Here is a 22984-nt window from a genome sequence, read left to right as displayed (position 1 = left end):
CAGATGGTACTTTTTAAAGTACATATTTTTAAACATACAATTTTAAGAAAGGATGCTAGAATTTATTTGCTTTCCAATTCCCTCCCATTTCTTTTTTCTGTCTTATCAAATCCTTTAGATGATAAATACCTTCTGTTTTGATATCCACATATATTTGAAGCATTTAGGTATTTTATAAGTGTTGGTTACATGACAAACATGGTTCGGGGAAATAATATGAATATGCTCATAAAGGTTGTATATGAAAGACAGACAAATGCAAGAAACAATATAGTTCACTCCCAATCAGCTACTTCTCCCTCTCCCAAAGGAGAAGCAATGACTATGATAGCACGAGCAATCCTGAAAACTAGAGGTAGGGGTTCTGGTAAAAGAAGAGAGCTTTGGAAAATCCTCTCGAGTATATTGCTCAACACAAACATCTGTTCTGCAAGAGCCTGAGACAGAACCCACATAAAAAAAACCTGGATATCCAACATATGGCTCTGACAAGAAATTGAAAGGCAGCCAACAGTTTTGCAGCAGCCACTTGAAGCTGGCATGAAGAAAAGTCTAATGTGGCTGTGATTGACACTGCAGTTCAAGGCACCACCGAGCTAGGTTAGGAGAAGATTAATACGCACAACATTGGCTTGCTCTGCATGTGGCTGCTGGGAACAGCAAAGATCTCTAGACGGCATTCAACCAAGAAGCTTGGAGATTGCTAACCAGCAAATGGAGTTAATTTAAAGCAGGACTAGAGGCCAGCTCATCTTTCTGCCTGCAGACACTGTCTAAAATTTGTAGGATCCTGTCAAAAATAGAGATGTACTTTTTCCCACCTTACTGGGAAACCATCCATTTATACAATGACATCATGAAAAAAAAGCTATGGCTGTTTTGAAGGAATGGACTTTTGGGAGCTTCCTTATCTTTTATTTCAGCACAGAAGTGATGAAATAAAACTGAAACGATCACATTGAAACAGAGACAATCATGAAGGAAGACAAATTACCTTCTAAGTATGGATATTTACGGTGTATGCCAGCAGCAGAGAGTGCTGTCTTGACAACGTGCACATGTGAACTGATGTTTGTGATTCAAAGGAATCTTTTTTAAAAATGAAACTCAAGATTCCAAGTTGTCTCACAGATTATAATGTAATTTGATTTTTAACAGGTCCAAGTTTTTCTACTGTGGAATGGGATGGCTTAAGATTGGTTGTAGCTCACTAGGACATCAATTCTGTGAAATAACACCATTCTCCCCTTGTCATGATTTAGTATATGGCATCTATGACACCAGCATAAATCCCAAACATGGCCATTAGTTCTAAAAGGAGAACTCTCCACAGGACTGTAGAAAGAGATCCTGGTGCTTGACCTTGCAAACCTAAGTCAGTTTAATCTTCTGAAAGGAACAAGGACAGAAATATTGAATAATAGGCAATTTCCAAATCTACATGTTCCCCAGAAACTGAAATAATGTAAGGTTTAGAAACCACAATATATTTATTGTCTCCCATATCTTCATTCAGTAAAACACTATAATGAAATGGAGAAGAACTGGAACTAGGTGACTATAGTCCTCTGTGAAGCTCTATTGCAAGGTTGATACATATTCTTGGAGGGACTCCTACATTAATACCCTGTTTCTCCAACAATACGGCCTCCCCCAATAGGAAGTCCCAGCATGTTTTATAGGCATGAAATGAAATTAAGCCCCTCCCCCCAAATTAAGGCCTATATTAAAACATGCGAAATGGGGGGGAAATGGCGGGGGGCTTGCTGTTAGGAAGTACTTTTGTTGCACACCCGGATATGGTGCTGCCTGCGTTGACCCCGATACAAAGTGCCCCACCAACACCGAGGTCAACATCCAAGCCGTCGCCGCCCGCCCAAAGATGCAAGGGAGGGGAATTAAGTCACCCCCGATAAGACGGCCTAGCCGTTTTTTCAGGGCTCAAAAAAAAATAAGACCCGGCCTTATTATATGAGAAACACGGTAGTTGTAAAGTATTTTCAAGAAGATGTGAAATACTAAGAGTTTTAAGGGCACAGTGGCCGAGCGGTTAAGATGCTGAGCGTGTTGACTGAAGTTCAGTCCCAAGTACTGCATGACAGGTGAGCTCTCATTCTTGTCCCGACCTAGCAATTCAAAAGCATGCAAATGTGAGTAGACAAATAGGTACCGCTTCATTGGGAAGGTTACAGCATCCCATATGTTTCAGCATATAGTCATGCTGGCCGGATGACCATGGAAGCATCTTCAGGCAACACTGGCTCTCAGCTAGGAAATAAAGATGAGCACCGCCCCTTAGAATCAGTCATGACTGGATAGGGGAAACATTTACCTTTTTTTTAAAAAAGAAAGTTTTTATGGAATGATCAGACTCTTTGATTTTCCTTGTCAAAATTATTGCTTTTACTTGAAGACTGAGGTTTTAATGCTCTTCATTTTCAAGTAAACCACTGTGTATTTATTTTGACTTTATTGCTTTCTGTAATGGAAGGATTTGAAAAAAAAAACATTATGAACACAATTGTAAAGCTATTATCTTGCCCCTTTAATTTACTGGAAGTCCTAACTTTGTTTTTAGTTACAATGCAGTTGGTATCCCAGATACAGGTACAGCAACAGACAAACAGTGCCTGCAGGCCTCTATATTTTCTCATCTCATGAAGTGGGCAGCAGTGAGCAGATTCTCAATGAATTACTGAAAACTATGCAGCAAATAAGGTGACCTGAATGTTATTTTTATTCACACCTAAGTATGAATATTTGGCAAAATAGTGGATAGTATGGAATAAGTTGGAATACCCTCATTTAATAAGTCATTATGGTTAGATTTTAAAAAATCCTATTCATCCAAATATAATATAGGCTGGCTTTCCAATTCTTTATGTTGAAAGTGCAAAACATAACCAACTAGCCTTTTGACAAACCAGGAACTCTGCTGCCTGCCTGGATCCCTATCTGAGTCTCTCAGTCTAGCTCAGGCATTGAAGTTCCTCCACTTGAAGGTGTTCAGTGGAGTTCAATCTCATGGCCTGGAAGCTGGATCAGGGAAAGCCACGGGTTGTATATAGTCCATGACAACCATGGGTTTGTCCCAATAATCTCAAAACACATTAGTGGACATATGTCAGGGCAGTTGCTTCAGGGCAGTTTTGTTGTGATCTGAATCTAATGAGCATTCTATCTAGCCCACTGTTGTGGTTAGATCACCTTCTAGTTCAATTAAAATTGATGTTCAAAAGGGAACCTAACTGAACATGGGGACAAGCAAAAGTTCAAGACATCATGAAAAAGGGGAAACCTTTCCTTTTTTACTTCCCCTACTTTATTGCACTGATGGAACTTCAGCAACAGTGTACAGATGTATTGTTAATAACATTACCTTTTTTTTTTCTATGGACTTTTTTGTTTGAGTTTTCCTTACACTTTGGTTATATCTGGTTTAGCCAGTTGTTATTTGGTTACTGTTTTCTTTTTATTTATTATGCCATTCTTTTTTAACTTTTTTAAAGGCATAATGTGGTTGTTTTGGTTTGGCTAATACAACATAGCTGCTATAGATATAATACTCTATCGTCCAGTCAATATAGTTTATTCAAATCACATGAAGTTTCACATGAAGGTAACATGGTTACTAACAACTAGATTGCTCCAGAAATTAATTAATACAACTTAAAGAAATCTTTACCAAATGATATCAAATTCTGCCTGGTATTTGCCTTGAAAAGTTTGGTTGAAGTTAAATAAAGCTGTTACTGAATGTATTAGGAATGGTAATACATGTGGGAGACTAAATGGAATGCTTACCAAATGTTTCTTTTGTCAACCATAAAATCTCTTCCAAATGAGTATTCAACAATTCTGCCGCTTTGATAAGCACCTTTGGGACACTAAAATTTTTACTATAGTTGCAGCTGTTATAACCCCCATAAGCCATTCTGCCAGACAGCACTGGCTGAAACAAGCAATGCTCAGCAATGTTCAATGGCATCGCTGATCTGTTGAGAGCAGCAGATACACCATATATGGATCTGTCGCTGGCACAGATCCCAAAATGCTCATGGGCTCTGCAACTTCATGAAGATAGTTCCCTTGTGCAGCAGGCTAACAGTGAACAATTTGAAAAAAAGGCAACAACATACAAGAAGAGGAGAAAGAGTTTGGTCCTGTTTATTAGCCAGGTATCTGACCAGTGATTCAGCAAAAGCAATTTTAGCCTGATGAGAGCTGCCAGGCTCAATTGTTAGTTTTCAAACAAAGAGAGAAATAATGTATGGTATGGTATGGTATGGTATGGTATGGTATGGTATGGTATGGTATGGTATGGTATGGCATGTGTACTAGTGGTGCCAATGGATGATTTCAGAAATAACTTCCTTTGTAAACTCCTTGGCTGTTTTCTGTAATTTAATTCACTGAATGATCATGAACAAATATAGACCTCTCTCAAAACCCAAACAAATGATCTGACATATATATCAAAGAGCTAATCTTTGGTAGACTTCTCAAATTGATCTAAAAATGAGGGTGTCAGCAACCTTATCTCTACTAAAGAATGATTAATGAGCAGCAGTGACCTAATGTGCCAAGAATATTCATCACTACACAAGGATAAGGCAAGAATCCAGCAAATACAACGTTAAGAGGTACAAGTGTCGGGACCAGTTTATTTTTATTGGAGATAACCAATTAAGAATGCCTATCTCCAAATAAAGCAGTGATTTTCCTATACAAATGTCATGAGAGTGCTTGCTGGTTTGCTGATTCAGCCACTGGAGTATAAGCTAGATAAGGGGCAGATATACCAGAAACAGCTCAAAACACATTTGATGGGCAGCTACTCAAGGAAGTCTATCGAAGACAGAAATAGCGGAAAGGCCGCTGTGAGTTCCAGATTCTGAAACATCACTTCCCAGGAGAAGCTACATTATTGTATGCAAGGAAGAGTTAAATGGTCTGCCCAGGAAAATAACCAGGGAATGGCCTTTTTAGTGAAAGCACTATTCTTGGGCTACCCTCCTCATAGTGAGGCTTAGTTAGTGCCTAATATTACCATCAGTCAGAAGTGTTTTATAATAATATGCAAGTTAATCATTCTATTTTTCCCATGGAGGGTCACTGACAAATTGATTGGGAAAGACATTGGCAGTAATTGATAATGATAAATTTATTGTTTAATCATTAAATACCACATGGAATATTTTGAATGCTTCTTAAACAGAATTAATCATTCCATAGAACAAAATTCAAATGAAGCATTATCTTACAAGTTCTACTGATAAGACTGTTAAGAACTGTAACTGATATAAAGTTTTCCTAGAACAGACGAGTGGGCCCAATTAGCCCCCCACCCCCAGTAGCCAGCCATGAAGCTCATGTGTATAAATGAAGAAGCAGCCATCCTGCACGGAAAGTTCCTCATCAACCATATTTAGAACATGAACGGTCATATCATTAGATATATACCTAGAATGGCAAGTAGGAGCATGTCATGAAAATCAAAAGACTAAATGATCGTATTTCCAGACTTAGAAAAATAAAAACATTTAAGGCACAATATACCAATAACCAAGAGAGCTGAATATTCAATTTCCATGCCATTCCTTACTATCCATTATTTTCACGTTCTATTTTATCTCATTTATAATTAGGAGAGAACACCTACTGTATATATTTAAGGCATGATCTCAAATAATCATCAATATTCAAAATACATCTCTTATCCTGTTTCATTGCTTCCAGTCATTTATTCCATTCTCCAAGAAATTGCAAAAATTGGATTACTAATCTTTGATGCACAGTAAAAAAATAATTTATGAGGACTATCAATGCAGGTCAATTGGCAATTAAACAAATGAATAGTGTATGAATTATCTGTATAAATAAGTTTGATCAATGGCAGGAGGATTTGCAGAACTTGATTTTATTTTTTTCATTATTCTTTTAACTAAATAAATCTTACAGAAACAGATCATCTAAATGTGATAGTATCAGTCTGGCATTGACATCATCAGAATGTCTTTTTGATCCTTCTGTATCTGGCCTACAACTAGATACAGGTACTAGGTACACCTGATGCTGCTTTGATTCTGAGCCAACACAAACCAGTCAGATTTCTTTATACCAGCTTTTAAACTAATAATTCTCTGAGTATATAACTTGACCCATATAGGCTGCATGATTATTTTCTGGTGCTTTTTCTGATGTTTTTTCTCTAAGTTAAAAACACATCGCTATTATTATATGTTATACAGTTTCTCTGAAAAGCTCTTTCTTTTCTTAAATGTTATTCCTAAATTCTATTCTCAAAGCCATTTTTTCTGCATGTCAATATTATTAAAACTGATAGAATGTGCTACCTGGTTCAGTATTAACTGCTGGTGAGTATTTTTGTTTCCACTGTACAGGGTAAAAGAGGTGGACTTCAATTAGAAGCACTGCTTTAATGTAAAAGAAAAAAAAAGAATCTGTTCCATGACTAGATCTTTTAATTCATTAACCATGCCAGATTATTCTAAAAAGAAGGTGGAATTATTTCCATGTATCTTACAAGATACAAAATTGTAATCAGGGGTAGTGCCATTCTATACCTTTCTAAACAATTCAGAAGCAGAGCCCTCCTACTACTTGATAAAATTTGTCATTTGCATAATGCATCTTGATTGCAAAATGCTGCTATCTTTGACAAACAATGTAAGTATGACACTACCGCAGCCATTACTCTTTGTGGAGTTTTTCTTACTAATGACTTGTTTACCCTACTGACAATCACAGCTAGACAATATCACCGCCTCCCACAAAAAACCTTTTTCTGTCAGATTTAAGACATGGCTGACAAAAGCTAATCCAGGAGAGATATGATGGTGATATACTGTAATGGCAAAGCATTTCAGGGAGGATGAAGCTGATCGAGTGATGACAATCTGAGTATCCAACAGCAAGAGCTAGTCATATACTTCAGCCATCAAGCATCGCTTACCAACATATTCAGAGAGGAACACAACAAAGAATGGAGTGACCAGGTCATTAATCCCTTGCACGTAGCCGCTGGCAGGGTGTCGGATGGCCCAGATAAACAGGATTCGTTCAAAGATCTAGAGAGGAAGAAGGAAAGCCGGGTGCTTGAGTTAGCCATGCCCAAGGAAAGAGGAAGAAGGAGAAAGCCTGAACAAGAGCAGGTGAGGAAGAGGCTGTGATAAGAGTTAGAAATGCATAGTGACTAAAGAATTAGACAGGTTTGAGGTTCTTAGCAGCAAAAGAAGATTCAGTATACAGTGTACCTGGCTCCTAGGATGCCATGTGTCGAAGTCAGCAGTAATTCAGAATAATCATAGATGAATATTCTGCTCTGAAAAGAGTTTATCTATCCTTTTGCATTGTCTATGATTAAGAGGGTTACAAGCTGAGGGGATTACCTGGCTTCACTTCCTCCAAGGTCACATGTTCATGGGTGGAATCCTGAGGTTGTTTCAACCCAGATCCATAGCCATTGGAAAAAAGAAGCAAGCTCTGGAGAAGATCAGATACCTTCTCAACTTTTTAAACCTTTCCTTACAAAATTCAAAGTTGCTTCTTTTTAAGAGGAGGGGGAAAAAAAACACTGGCCAATTAAGCCTCACGCCTGCTTATTTGTTCAAATATTTCAGTCAAAGGGAACAAAAGGCACCAGATTGGCAGTACTGTCATTAATGTGAACTATGATTAAGCAAATGGTTGTAAACTGAGGATCATCTTTAACTGATATCTTTCAAATGGATGTTTCATAACAAGTTTAATGAATGTCAAGCCTAGTTCAAAAGAGCAGGTAACAAAAGATGGTGGGGGGGGGAGGACTATTGGACATCCCGGAGAATACAAAATTTTGGGCTTAATTCACAAGTATTCTGATGTGGATTAAGGCAATTTCCTGTTGTTCTAGTCCAACATGTCTCCTACCTCTGTTATGTAAGGGTCTTTCCAAAGTCACTATCATATATTTTGTAGATGCTCTTATATCTACTGTTAAAAGTTCCTCATTTTCTGCAATGGGGCTTCTTGCTTATGGATTAATATAGGCAACAAAAGGCCTTCTCACAATTATCTGGTATGGCTGAAATTCATGAACCTTAGGATGAGGCTACTGCTAATATGTATACAGCAGCCCCAAAACACACTGTCAAGTTCAATAAATCACTTCTGCAGAATCAGCAAGGCCTGACAGACCATACATTGCAGCTCTTTGACAGAGGTGCTCTAGATTCTCTTGTTTCCTTCAAATATAAGAATAGGACTCAGAATTGAGGCCCCTGATATGTTTTCTAGTTGCATACCAGATTCAGAAACATTAACCCCAGCATGCTTCAAGTCCTCATGGTGATTTCTGTAATTGAGAGAACTGGCATTCTCCAGAATATATGTTGTTTACACTTCATGAAACATTAATAATAAATAAATAGCTTCTCTGTTACATTTGCATCCACAATGACTGAATTTAGTAGACAAGCAACTGAAATCTGTTGTTTCGAGAATACAAAATCTTGATGGAGGCATTTATTGCTCATTGTAGGAAACGTGTCATGGCAGAACAATATAAGCAATACCTCAGTGCCCTTGGTATAAATTTCCTGACCAGTTTTCCTTTCAAGAGTCTGCACAGATTATTTTGTAACTTTCAGGTTAGTCTGCAATGGCATTTAACATAATTGTGACAGATAGCTCTCATTAATCATAATTTGATCATGGGCGTTTGTTTTGCAGCACTACCACTTATATTAATAGTTAAGTATTCTAGCTCTTAAGCTGATCAAAGCTTTTAAACAGTATGCACAGGCCCTTGTCTACTACAAGGAGAAAAGGGGCATACACCAGAAAACAAGCCATGACAATGTGCATGTACATTTCAAGGCCAACAGCACAGGACCTTGTTAGGTATTTATTTATGCTCCATAAACCTGAAGAACTGAATCAATCTATTATTATGTTTTAGACAGACCTTGCTTTAATAATCATAAATTCCCACACCCAATCAATGCTGACTCCTAAATATCAAAAACCCCATCTCTGCTATACACAAGAGCTAGAAATGGATTAAGATCACTTAAGCTTGACTGAAACAGCATGATTTACAGGCATCAGTAAATAATCAGTAGAATCAGACTGGTCAAAGCTACAATAATTTATATCTTATAACATGTTTAGTTATTAATATTTTGAATTCAATTAATCTAGCCAGAGGTCTGCCATTTAAAACTCTACTAAGATAGTTTATGTTCTTAGGCAAGTCACCTCATTGGTACAATATGGACTTAATGCAGTTTTGCTGCTGGTATACATTGAGAGGACACTTAAAGAGTCAGAGATTATTCCTTCATGAAGTCACTCGTTTCTGTTAAAGAGTTTCTAAAAATAATGACTTAATTTCTACAGAGCCTTATCACTAGAGAGCATCTAGAAAGCCCACACAGACTCCTACCTTTTACTCATAGTAACTTCCTAGATACTAGTAGTATCCTCAGAAGACTTATTCTGGGTACTTATCACTAACAGAAGGATGGAAAATGCCTGGATAAATGGATTACTTGGTTTTCATGCCTTGATTTGAACAGACAGATAATATCAGAACATTGTACCCTCGCAACTAACTAAATATAACTGTGCGTAGGAAAAACACTTTATCTTATGTAGTGCATTCTAAAAAATTAAAAAAAATATGAAGTAGTTGCATCTTTTTCTGTTGAAAGTTTGTAATTTCATGCAATATTTGAATATATGGATTTGTATGAAAAGTCCATAATTAGACAGTATTGAAGCTACTAGGCTGCAGATTGAAATGTTAGTCCTGTATATTTCTTCTTGTTGATTTGCCTGCAACATCTAGTAATATATCATATATAATGCAATGCCATTGTGTTACAAATGTCTCTATCCCCACAGCAATGGCTGGTAAAATAAAGGGAAACAGAATGCAACATGATCCTATCCACTTATATTAATACATATCCCTAAGAAAAAGAGGCAGGGAAATATTTATTTGGTGGCAGTGTACATTCTTTCATAATTTCATAATGATTTTTGCATTTCCCAAATGGTGAGCTTAGGTAGAATACTGATAAAACATTCCTGCAAAAATAAGTGTGCCTGCATGATTCATTTAGGTATATTGCATTTTGGAAATGCAGCATATAATACTACATAGCCACCTAATTTTTAGAATGAAAAGAAAATACTTAAAAGTGGGATTTAAATATATATCAGAAATGCCCTTGAATAGTACAAGGCAGTTTAGCCTAGAACATTGTTTCTTGACCTCGGCAAGTTTATGATGTTGGGCTTGAATTCCCAGAATTCCTCAGCAAGCTGGAAGTTGAAGTTACACATCTTAAAACTGGTTAAAACAGTACTCAGAAAATCAGTAATAATTGGACAAAACAGTAAGCATCCTTGGTCACCCACATCAAGGCTTATCGGGGGTGGGGGCGGGAAACTTCTCACCTCTTGAACTAATGGCTGCTGGAACAGAGGGATGAGGGGATTTGTCCGTGGAATGTCTATATGGATCTGAAAATGATTTTTAAGAAAATAAAAAGATATTAAAGACTGCAAACAAATCTTGCAATCTGCAAATATAAGGCAATATTTCTATGTCCTAATCTAAAGAGAAGATAGAATGGTATCGCTGATTCAGAGGACCAACATTATAGCATGTTCTTGCTCATCCCACTAAACAGAGCTGATGACTCAAGCATATATGTTAATGATCCAGCACAACTATGCAAGCCTTGCACGAATGATCCCTTCAAAAGACTACCCTAAAAGACCTAGGTAAAAGACCCTCTGGGTCAAGAATGCCTGCAGCTTTTGGAAGACGCCCAGGCAACAGGTGCACCAGCCTGGTGGTTATGAGTTCCAGAGATCAGTTTTGTAGGCAGCATAGGGGGAACTTTCCTCCCAGCAAAAAAGCAACCGGCCCACACTGTCAATGGCAGGAAGAATACAGTATTATAAAGCTGCTTCAACAGGAAGGATTAGGGAAGTCTTGTGTAGCTTTTTCTTTTCTTTCCAGTGAAGCAACTCCAATGGCTCTCTCTCTGGAAAGAAGTGGAAGAAAGCATCTTATTTCCTAGAGCAAGGTGTGTTGGAGACTAGATCTTCCCTCCCCTCCCCTCAAGCATGCTTAAAGTTGTGGATTTCCCCAAAAGCACTGACCTGCAAGCAAGTTCCTAGAGAATGAACAGAGGTTTTTTTGTACATACATACGTTTATGTGTCTGCTGGGTATATATGTATATCTGGAATGTATGGTCTTCAATATCTGACATAACTCTAAAAGGCAAAAATGCTATCTATTCCTGTTCTAGGATCATTAGTCAGATCACTTTCATGCCTGCTGGTTTTGGCAACAAATAACACCTAGGAAGTGTATATTATTATCTACTATATTATTACCAATGTTAATTTGGGAATCTGGAATGGAAAGACCCATTTGACTACAGAACTCACTGAGTGACTTGCCCAGATTGTCTCAACCAATCGGTCTCACATGGCTATTGTTCTGCAGGTAAATTCCCTCACTTTCTAAATACATGCTTTGGAGCTCAGAAAAGGTGGGAATATAAATGCAAAGAACCGTAACTAAACAAATAATGGGCAGAACTACCTGCAAATTGATAAGGGGCCAAGCTCAGTCTAGAGATTAGAAGTCTTGAGTACCTGCCGATAAGTATCTTGATGGTGTTCCTCGTTTCTGGAGTCATAATACTGTTCAATGAAGCCAAAATACTCTTCTCGTTTTCGTTGTAAAGTCAGCTTCCTTCGTTCCATATTGGCAGGGAGATAACCCTATAGAAGACAAACCCTGTCAAGTCAAAATTCTTCCACTGTGTTCCACATTCCTATCCAATTTTCGCTCCAACCTGCCCAATGCTAGCCCACAAGAAAATATTTTAGGAAAGGATATAGGATTTAACAAGAGTCCAACAAAAGGTTGTAGAACCAAAAGTTTGAAAAATGCAGCTTCTTCTAATCAAGTTCTCCTTCGGGGGATGAAACTGCAACTCTCAACATTTTTCCTTGCATAAAATGCTTAAAAGCATTGGAGACAGTCATACTTTGGAATCTACAATTCCAAGCACCACATAAAGATTTCTTGGGAGTAAGGCTTTTTGGAGGTCAGAAATACTGCTGTCCTGTAACTTCTCTCATTTTCTACCGAGACTGACTTTGGAATTCATTGGCATTCTTGCTTTTTCATGGCATAACTAATATAACATATGGGCTATTTTTATTTCTAAATCAGTTTTTACAAACCTAAGCATAAAATGTACTGTTCTCCCATGCTACAGTGTCATACTCCTCTCAAGAGATCCCAGGCAGCTTGGTTAAGAAAGACTTGGGCTAAAAATCCAACCAGGAGCTGACTTTGCCTGGAGCCCAGGTTATGCATCTTGGATACATTTTCATTATGTAGATGACACAAGTTGTCCTAGGTCAGAGGATGCAGCACTCACTGATAAAAGTCGCCAAGTCACAGGACGAACCTCTTTGGGGACACCAGGCCAGCTGCATTTCCTCAATTCATCTGCAAAGGGACAACAGTGAATTTATTTATATTAACTTTTTGGCATTTTTAAAGATGGCAGAAAGAATATACTTTGCCCCCCCTCTGGGTAAGTAACTTAGATATGTACGGCAATGGTGACTATGTTTCTTTTTATTTTAATTCTTTGAAATTTAAAATTGGATTTAAAATATTCATGCAAACAAAATAATAAATCAAATATAATCATTGGGACTCTGTAAAGATCTACAACTCTACTGCTTTAGTCCTCATACAATCCTTGTTTGATCTCCTTCAAGATTATCACATTAACATTCTCGGTTAACTTGGCTAGGGATTATCTCACACTGGAATCTCATGTTACACAGGGACATTTATGGTAACCCAAACAGGCCTGCGTCACAACAGGAGGGATGTGGTTGTTTTATTTATTAGTTCTAGAAACCACAAAAGTTTCCTGGGGTACTTTGATCACCCCAACACCTGGACTCACCTAGATCTGTGTTTTGGCTGGACAGAAGCTGCCGGAATTTTTCCAAGCGAGTTTTCTCACGCACCGTCATGGGAGGAGCCCCAGAAGCATTTTGGTCAGAGATGCGAGCGACAAGTGGAATGATGGGTCGGAGTGGGAGGGATTGCTGTTTGTGGAGGGAGTTGCGCATACAGGCATCCTCTAAAAGAGTTTAAAGAGGTCCATCAGGAGTATACTGGGCAGCAGCAAACACTGGAGCTTCCAGAATCCATTGTTTTCTTCATGCCTCCAGAATCCCCAATTCCAGGAAGGCTTCCACACCTTTAAACACACACATGGCAAGGAAAGTCTCCATACCCGTGAATTTTCTCTCCCATCACTGAATGATGGCAGAAGCTTCACATGTTGAACTGTTTCCTGCCATGCTGTTATTAAACAGGCACGCAAAGAACTTGAAGATTAGTCAAGATAAACCAGGAACTGATCCACTCCTGCTGACCAAGTTATCAAACTGTTTTGCTTCATTCATCACCAAGAACCCCTGCACAGCAATATCCTGAGATTTTACAATTTTCACTATGCTTGACATAACTCTTAAAGAAAGTGCAGAGATCCAGTGATTGTAATGGTAAAAGTAGAATGTTCTATTGTTAGCAATTTAGATGGATGGCTCTTAAACCATGTTCACTAATATCAAGATTACCTGGCCTGTCCATCAACATTATATAAAGCCAGTGCTCTCTCAGCTCTCCTTCCATCATCTCCATCTGTTTCCAGATTTCAGGCTCTTTCATTCCTTCTTCCTTCAGCATGCTAAACAAAAAAATCAACTGCACAGAAGAGGAAGCACCACACCTCAAAGGCAATCTACCACCCCAACTTCCTCTATACTTCAATGCTAAAAAGCCAAACAATTACCAGAAAAGAAATAGAATGTGCCATGGGCTTTGATGCCATCTGGTGGTAGCTTTTGCAATCAGATGGCTACTTTTTCAAAACCCAGAAAGCAGAATCTACTTTGCTCATTGCAGCATGCAAAATAAGGCATGCATTAATTTAATTGTTTGATTAATATTTGGAGTGTACAATTTCTGGCTTGAGGATGCCATTAGGCTTTGTGGCAGAACCCGTTTCAAGGGGAATTTCAGGGACTCTGCAAGGTGAAATGGGTATCTCTAGGGCGGCGGCGGGGGGGGTCAAATTGGTGGCCTGTGGGCTGGATGCGTTATGCGCAGGCCACGCCCACCCCAGCTCCACAAATGGGGAAAACATGGCGAAACGCCACGTGATGGCAACGTGACGCTGCAAGTTTGACACCTGTGCACTAGTGTACCTATAAAGATTAAGGTACTGATTTTATCCTCTGAACTTTCCTAAAGTCCAAAGCCACCAAAGAAGCTGTCATAACATTTTGGTCAATTGGGGAATGGAACACAAAAAGAACTCTGGCAAGGGCGCATGATGACTTCAGGCTGTACTCATATCTCACATGCAATATCACAATTCTGTGGTCAAAACTCTATGTTCTTTCCAAAAGTTTCAAAACATTTTTTGAGTACCAGTTCACTAACCAAAAGGCCTTTATTTACAGAAAGAGCAGACTCATCCTCTCCCAACCTCCAATAAACATGCGATGGCTATGCTTGATATCAGTTACTAAGCATGACTAACAGATACACTAACCACTGTTCATAAGAGCGTATCAGATCTATGCGTGCTCTGCAAAGGAACAAACTTTTACAATAAACCATTATAATTTCACCGGTTAGTAAAGCCAAGATCTACCAACTACAGTACATAATCAGATCCCAGGATTCACCTTGTCTAGTACCCAAATATATTGTAACCAAAGTCCATAAATAAATACAAAATTCAAGGAATTGTTTATATATCTGCATCAATGTATTCTGTTTCTCATAAATATGGGGCAAAATAAAAAGTTTTTTAAAAAGCATGAAAGTCTTGTTTCCTGGGATACTGTACTTAGCTAATCACCAGCTTTCAAGATTTCATCAGGAATTAACCACACACATAAAAGGCTATTTCTTCATCCATAAGGGGAAAAAAATGCATTTCTTGGCTAAAACAGATTGAAGGTTTTAAGAATATTCCATTCTGCGTTTGCCTACATTCTGCGTTTGCCTACAAATGCAGCATTTGTACAGAACTGCAGTGTTCACTCTCACAAATGTGATGGGAATACACTGGAAAAAAAGCCAAGAGCCACAAGCAACATACCAGGTCCTCTGGATAGCTGGGCCTCACTATTGGATTTGATGACTTTACAATTGATTGGTGCATCACTAAGAGCTGCCTGGGGCCACTCAGGTTTCATACGCAGCCTGCTGTGATTTTCCAGGACTTGTGCTGCTGTGGCTTTGGCCACTTTAGAGTTCAATGTTTGGAAAGATGAGAAATCTTCATCTTCATCATCCCCAATATCCCACGCATCACTGGTGTCCCGAGCAAACTCATGAAAACTGCTGGCCTTCTTATTTTTCATAGATAGCGTATTGATCTTGGAGCGTTCCTTGATGAAGCTAAAAAAAAAAGTAAAGTGACACACTGTATTGAGAATTGCACGCAGTTGTGATATACAAAATTTCCTTGCCTATGATCATCTTTATTCATCATTTTCATTTAATGTATCCGTTGCTCTCCCTCCATCCCACGGTTTCTTCCCTTCCCTTTCAATGAGCCAAAGAACAAAGAATGGAAAATAATGTTAGGCAATCTTCACCAAATACAAATTTTAAATTCTAAGCCAGAACTTTATAGACTGAGCAGACAAGAAGCAAAATATTTCTGCCTAAGTCCATGATGTTATCCATGAAACCTCCTGTGTGATAAGCAAAGTAAAACTCTGGTTTTATGTTATGTAAGTAGAATACTAAAGTATAAACCACACATATATAAGACATGTGAAAATAGAAATGTTAATATACTACTGCCCAAAATAACATGCATATTGAATAAAGACACAATTAATCCTTTGTTTGAACAACACTGTTAACTTTCACTTGCTTTATTTTCAGTTACATGAATCATAATCCTAGCATCAAATAACCCAGAATAAAGTCTTTGTCTATTTAGACCAAGAAACCTAAATGAATTCTAAGAAAGTAAGGCAGATCAAATGGAATTTAAAATGCAAAAAACGGAATTTCTTTTAGAATACATCAGGAATCCCTACCAATAATCCAAAGCTAATGATGGTACTGAACCCCCATTAGTTCCATTAATCTTTGCTTTAAAAAAAAAGAGGCAAAGGGACCTCACATGTACTTTTTCAGTCATAAATTTTTAATACAAAATGATGTTAACTAAACTGACAAGTGGACGTAAATTCTAAATAGTTGCATAATAATCCAGAAGTAGATGTCAATAACAGGAACAAATAAAATACCAAATTTAGCCAATCACTGTACAAAGACCAACATAAAAGGAGAAACGTATCACTGACACTGATTTCTAGGTAGTGTTTCTCGACCTTAGCTAGCATGGCTGGCTGGGGAGTTCTGGGAATTGAAGTCCACCCATCTTCAACTGGCCAAGGTTGAGAAATATTGCTCTAGGATAACAATGGTTTTTCCCCCTGAAATTCTCAACCATCTTTCCTCACTCTAGGCTTTATTATTTAAGGATTAAAATGAATGTATTAAATCAATGGATCACAGCCTATAGTCTGAGAAGGTTATGCATACTGTCTCCATTGAAAATTCCAAAACAAAAGTGGTTAAATCCCTTGTTTAAAATATAAATTTTAGTAAGAATTTTTCATACAATGAAATATAAATCCAAAGAAAAAGAAATAGAAAAAAGAAAAGTTACAAGGAACAAAAGTAACAAAGACAGAAAGAGAAACAAAGGTGAAGAAATAAATGACTTCTGATCTTTTCAACAGTTATTTACAAAGTTATAACTCCTCCTCCCACCTGAATGGTACACTAATAACTTAGATAGATATATAGACCTATATTTTCATCGTTCATATAGTAATCAATAATGTACAGTCTAAATTCAATGACTCCAATACAACTGCTTCAAAGTTCATAGCTAATATTCTTGAAATAATCATCCTTATCCTGATTGACACTAAAATTGGCCTATGCATGTCTTTGGCCTTCTTAAATCCCACCTGACCCTTTCCCTCACGGAAGCAGAGATAAGGATTTATAATAGATGACTTAATGTTGTATAGTCCATAATATAAAGGCAATAGGTTAAGTGATATCAGTGTGAATGAATATAGCTTAAGGATAGCCAAAAGTAAAAAACAAACAAACAAACACAAAAGTAAATCAGCATAGAATGTTTATATTTATGAAATGAATATTTCAAATTTCTTCATACAATCATATTCAACTATGTAAATGTGACAATCTTTAACAATCTAGTTAATGCTTAATTCATTTAAACATAAATACTAATTCAAGTCTGAAATTTTGCAGGTTTTCCCCTTTCCACTCTTTCGTTTGTAAAAATTCAGCCTCTTCTTGCCAAATAAAACCAAAGGATAAGAAAATCTCTCTGTGGGGAAAATGCTACTCTTATACAAAATCCCCACACACCTATTTATATAGGAATTGCCAAACGTCATCTCCTTAAAAGGAACTACTAGATCTGCAAATTTGATGTTAAACAACAATCAAGTAATACCTGTGTTGATTTCCAAATGATGATAATTAATGGAGACATAATATCCCCTATTTCCAAATTAGGATCAACAGCTGGAACCAAATTGAATCAGGTATCTCTGAAACAGACCAAGCAAAACTGGACTGCTTCTAAATGTCTAAGTCAATATTTCAATCAAATATTTTGATCAGTCTAATATATCCCTTTACATTCCTCATATTGCTTGCACCTAGAAAAAAATCATGCGAAGCAGACTGACACTAAAACTGCACTTTGTATGTCACTGCCCTTTTGAAACGCTACCTGTTCCTCTCCCTTTACAAATTAGCATAGAATTGTTTCCTGTCTCAGTGAGGGCAATGATTATGAAGGAGATGTAACATCCCATAATGATTTAATAGTTAAACCATCAGTTCACTATATGTCCTCCACTTAATGGCCAATAGTTTTTTCAAGGAAGCAAAATATAAACCTCAAAGGAGTACTGATGGTTCAAATATAGTATCCAAGTACTTCAGTAGAACATCATCAACCTAGGCAATATGTTTTCCTATTGTAAAAGTGCCTTCTCGTAGACGAGGTAGAATAATTTGCCATTTTACAACATACAGGTAGTCCTTGTTTTACAGACATTCATTTAGCGACTGTTCAAGTTACAATGGCACCGAAAAAAGTTTTTCAGACTTATGACTGTTGCAGCATCCCCATGGTCACATGATCAAAATTTGGGTGCTTGACAACTGGCATGTACTTATGATAGTTGCAGTATCCAGGGCTCATGTAATCACAATCTATAACCCACCCAGCTGGCTTCTAACAAGCAAAGTCAATGGAGGAAGCCAAATTCGCTTAACAACTGCAGTGACTTGCTGAAAAATGATGGCAAAATTGAGTTGTAAAATGGGATAAAAATAAAGCATTAAAAAGTACTTACTTTTTCGTGAGCCGTGGGTCCAGTGGAGGATGCTGAGCTCCATAAACAGGCTGAATACTGTGAAAGAGACAAGACACACAACCAATATTAGATGTATATTCTGCCTTTCCTTCAAGAGTTCAGGGCAACCTCAATTTTCCTCTAACAGGGGTGTCAAACTCATGTCGTCACAATGGCGTCATGTGATGTATCGGGACTTTTCCCCCCTTTGCTAAACTGGGCGTGGGCGTTGTCAGCGTGTGACACATCCAGCGTCTGCACTGGGAGTTTGACCATTCTGCTCTATAACAATGTTTCTATGAGACAGAATGGGTTGAGAGATTAGGTTTAGCCCAAAATAAGTCAGTGAGCTTTGATGGCTAAAGATGAATCTGAATTTGGGTCTTCCTTGCACTAATGCAACATATAACACTGAAAATAACCATACTGTACTTCAATAACTACAGGAACAACTTCAACATCCTCAAAGCTTCATAATAATTCAGAGCTGAAGGGTAGTTCTTTTAACAGGAGCCCAGATATTTATTTTGAACTGTTATGATAATATGAAATTAAGGTTCTGAAAGATTAAGAGTTAAATGCAGAACAAGTCTTCAACTCCAGTCATAATATTAGAGTGGCTGGGTTTGGTGCTTTATATAGCAACTAATGCACAAATCTTGCCTTTTGACATGAGAAGTACTATATTACAGAAACAGTTTTTTTAAAAATTAAAAATCGCTTTGGCTTTGTTTACACGAGAACCAGACCATTATGGCTTATTCAATAAACCAACCCCACACAACATAAACCAGCTAGTATATAAAAGAAAAATGGTGACTTAATTTGATAATTAAGCAATCAGAAAGGGATTCTACTTAATTGAACACCAAAGGCCTCTGCAAGGGGAGCGGGAGCCCGATCTTAACTGCTTTTTTACGGCAAAAGAATTGGGGTCTTAAGGCAAAAGAATTGGGAGGGGGGATTGTTCCAGAGAATATAGACAGTCATTTTAAAAAGCATGAAAATACTGTGAGATGGGAAAGTTTAAAAGCAGGAACTTGGAGCATGCTGTCCCTATGGGAGCATGTGGAATGGATAGATGTTCTCAGGAGAAGACAGTCCCACAACTAACTCATCATCTTGAATCACATTCAGGAGCCTAATATGTGCAAGTGCAGCATATGGAATAGTGGTATTATATGGGCTAAATGAACTACACCCATAACTACCTGTGCTGCTGCAATTGAAACTTCCAGATGGTCTTCAAGAGCAGTCCATATGTTGCAGTAGTCCAATTGGGAGGTGACTAAAGTGTGAGTGAGCATTCCTGGAATGAATCCAACGGGTGCAAAAGACATAGCTGTGCAAAAGACCTCTGGGCTACTGCTGCTACTTGCTCTTAGGGCAAGAGTTTGAGGCCTCCAGGTTGCACATCAAGTCTGAACGAGGTAGTGCCAACCCAGTTTAGAATGAAAGGTGGAAACATTCACATCCAGAATCCAGAATCATTCTGCCATGGAAGGATTCAGGCACAACCTGTTTCCCCATCCAGATCCTCAACACTTTCCAGAGACTTTTGACAGTTTCACTTGGATAGATAAGGCCAGAGATATACAATTGAGTATCATGAATGTAATTTATCTAGAGCATAACACACTGAAACAGAGGAGTACAATGACAAAACTATGCAGAATTTTAAGAACCAATTCAGTAAGCTAAAAGTAAAGCAGGAACAGAATTGACAACCCATTGTAAATACTTCTCCTTTACTTGGTGCCAAGAAGTCATGTGGAAGCGATTTCCCATTTTAATAAGCAGCTTTTTGCTAGTTTCCACAACATTTTAGCCCAAATCAAAATATCTCTTCTATCCCTTTTAGCAGATTTAACAGAAGGCTGACGGAGCTCTATGTATGCCAAGTGATTTATTTTCCTGCTTAGTCTGGAACTAACTGCCTGATGGGGAACAAATCATATGCTCATTTTTTTCTACCCTATACATAACATGTGTACAAAATTGCAAACTATGTTTATTATAAACAATTTATGCACATTCATATTGCACAACTCTAGGAGGAGTAAGATAGCTGTGTTTGGAAATCCTGTAGAAACCAACTATTATCTGATAAAAAATATCAAACTTCAAGGCTTCATAAAATAATAAAGGGGAAACCTTGCACTCCCTTCTGCTGGTGTGAGATATCACAGCATTGATGATGTTGCAAAGTACTCACATCAAAAATGGAAGAAGTTTATATTTACTGGTTGGCTCAGGTTCAAGTTGGCTCATTTGCCTTTGCTCAAACCAGTTTAGCTGGTTGAGTCAACTTTACTGTTTCAAACAACTATAGATGAAAGCTGTTTCACAGAAAGGCAGAATTATATGCAAGCAGGATGTGGCAGTATGTGGCAGTATGATAAGACAGCCAAAAACAAAACGCTACTACTGCACTTACAAAAATATTGTTTCTTTTCAAACACACATATTATACAATATTGATCTGCAATGTTCCTAGACTTCTGAATTGTCCAATTCTTATAGCCAGAGAAATAAAGATAAAAACAAAAATTACCTACTTAGGAAGAATTTAAAGCTAGCAAAGCATTCCAGACACTTTACAGTGGTAGTTAGTTACATGATCAAGATGAGATTAGAGGACCAGTCTATGAACCATACAGCTTTTGCCTTAAATTGCTATCCATGAAGGCTGCTTCTTAGTTTCCCTACACTTTTCTCAGTGGCATATTTATTTCTGATTTTGTCAATTCATTGTTTCTTAATTCCTTTAAGAGTGCAAAAAAAAAGTGCAGTTTTCTCCCATTTAATTAGTGAAAGGGAGTAATCTAATCAAATCTCACAATCTAAATAATATAATTAAGGAGAAAATATTGGGATATTCCAAATTTTTGAAATATTGGAAAATATTCCGCTGCTGATGCTCAAGTTCCTCTACACCCAAAGTAGTAAAAGAGGAAGTTATCAAAAAGATGCTCAAGAATATGATCTTATATGTGAAAACCGTTGAAAGTTTCTGTATGCGTACATTTTAACAAGAGCCCAAACTCTGCTAGAAAGACATTAGTTTGAAGAAGATAAAAGAAAAGCACAGTATATTTGTTTAGCACCCCTTACATAGGGCTTATGAGAGGAGGAAGAGAAATAAGGGGACAAATATTCCTCTCAATTCCTTACGATTCAAATATTAGAGCTTCCTGCTTAAGTTTTATGGGTAAGGGGTTACAACAGAGGCTAGTTGCATCTTTAAAAATGGAATAACTTTCCTAAGAAAGTTGAAAATTCGTGTCTTCTGCTCCAGCCTTATGTCATGGAAGTTCTCCGGACGACTTTCTGGGCTGATGATAGGGAAAAGTTTTCTAACCATTGCTCTACAGCCGACCGAACACATTCGTTCGGTTTAAGCATGGTTGATTAATTCGGGTTTTTATTTCAACTTTAACCTGAACTCTCCCGCAAAAAGCATTGGCCTAGTAAGCATTGCACACAGATGAAAACCGATCAGCCTACACACCAATGAAGACGCGGGCGGCTTTTCACTTTCTCGGGGAAAGCGGCACGCTCTGCACCTGTCTAAAGCGCTACCTCGACTGCCTCCCTAACCACCAATGCGGCCCGCAAGGCAGAGGTGACCAGGGCATCGGATTCCCGGAGGCGGGTTTGGAACCTGAGAACCGCTCGAATTAGTTGCTCCATCACTTTTGATTTAAAAGACCGGGCGCGTCACGTCTCCCGAGTGGCAAAAGAAGGGCAGGACTGCGAGATGCTGCCGATGAAGCGAGGCAGCCCCACGACTGGAAAGACCCGACTCTTGCCCTCGATGCCAGGCAAGAGGGAATCCCCTGCTCCAGACCACCTCCAGGGTTCTCCCACTTCCCTCTTCTCCTATGCCTTCTCCATCCACAGGAGCGACCGGCTGAAGCAACTATTCGCTTCAGGAGCAGCAAGGCTGGACCCTTCACCGCACTTCCGAGAAACGAAGGGCGACAAAAACTAGAAGCCAAGCCGGCTTCGCTAAGTCAACCTCGCCTCCTCCCCGGGGAACAAACGGATCGGTCGGCATCGATGCCAGGACGGAGCCTCCTTTGCTCACCTGCCCGGTAGCTTCGCGCTCCGTTTCCAGAACTGCTTGTTGCTTTCCGCAGCCATGCCTCGGGCAGAGGCCGAGACCCTCGCTGGCCCGGTAGCGAGAGGGGACAACCCGGAGCGATGGGGCCCGAATCCTCCGGCCGAGACCGTTTCACCTCCTCCTTCCCGGGGTCCCCTTGCCAGTCCCCAGAGCCGCCATCTTGGATTCGGGCGGGTAGAATGCACCCATTGGCTGTTGGACGGATAATCCCCAAAGCTTGACCAATCCTGAGTCCCATCTGTAGAGCCACGTGAAGCACGAAGGGAAGAAGAAAAACCCAAAC

The 22984-nt window shown here is 38.5% G+C and overlaps 2 protein-coding genes across 2 annotated transcripts in view; one reads left to right on the top strand and one right to left on the bottom strand.

The window, feature by feature from the left end:
• The window catches only part of TBC1D22B (TBC1 domain family member 22B), a 42202-nt gene extending 19222 nt beyond the window's left edge, over positions 1-22980 (bottom strand). The window contains exons 1-8 of the mRNA XM_026677850.2: positions 22666-22980; positions 18576-18632; positions 15242-15543; positions 13025-13204; positions 12482-12552; positions 11685-11813; positions 10468-10533; positions 6977-7091 (exon numbers count right to left, since the gene is read on the bottom strand). Coding sequence (XP_026533635.1) covers positions 6977-7091; positions 10468-10533; positions 11685-11813; positions 12482-12552; positions 13025-13204; positions 15242-15543; positions 18576-18632; positions 22666-22721 — 976 coding nt within the window. The 5' untranslated portion in view covers positions 22722-22980. The remainder of the gene's footprint in view (positions 1-6976; positions 7092-10467; positions 10534-11684; positions 11814-12481; positions 12553-13024; positions 13205-15241; positions 15544-18575; positions 18633-22665) is intronic.
• TMEM217 (transmembrane protein 217) overlaps positions 2641-22984 on the top strand; it is a 33058-nt gene continuing 12714 nt past the window's right edge. The window contains exon 1 of the mRNA XM_087959899.1: positions 2641-2718. The gene's annotated coding sequence lies outside the window, so the exon portion shown is untranslated. The remainder of the gene's footprint in view (positions 2719-22984) is intronic.

Source organism: Notechis scutatus, chromosome 3 (genome assembly GCF_049901735.1).
Source record: "Notechis scutatus isolate UNSWTSFEM ecotype Mainland chromosome 3, rNotScu1.2, whole genome shotgun sequence".
NCBI lineage: Eukaryota > Metazoa > Chordata > Lepidosauria > Squamata > Elapidae > Notechis > Notechis scutatus.
The sequence above is the reverse complement of the archived record's forward strand: the minus strand, read 5'-3'. Positions and strand labels throughout refer to the sequence as shown.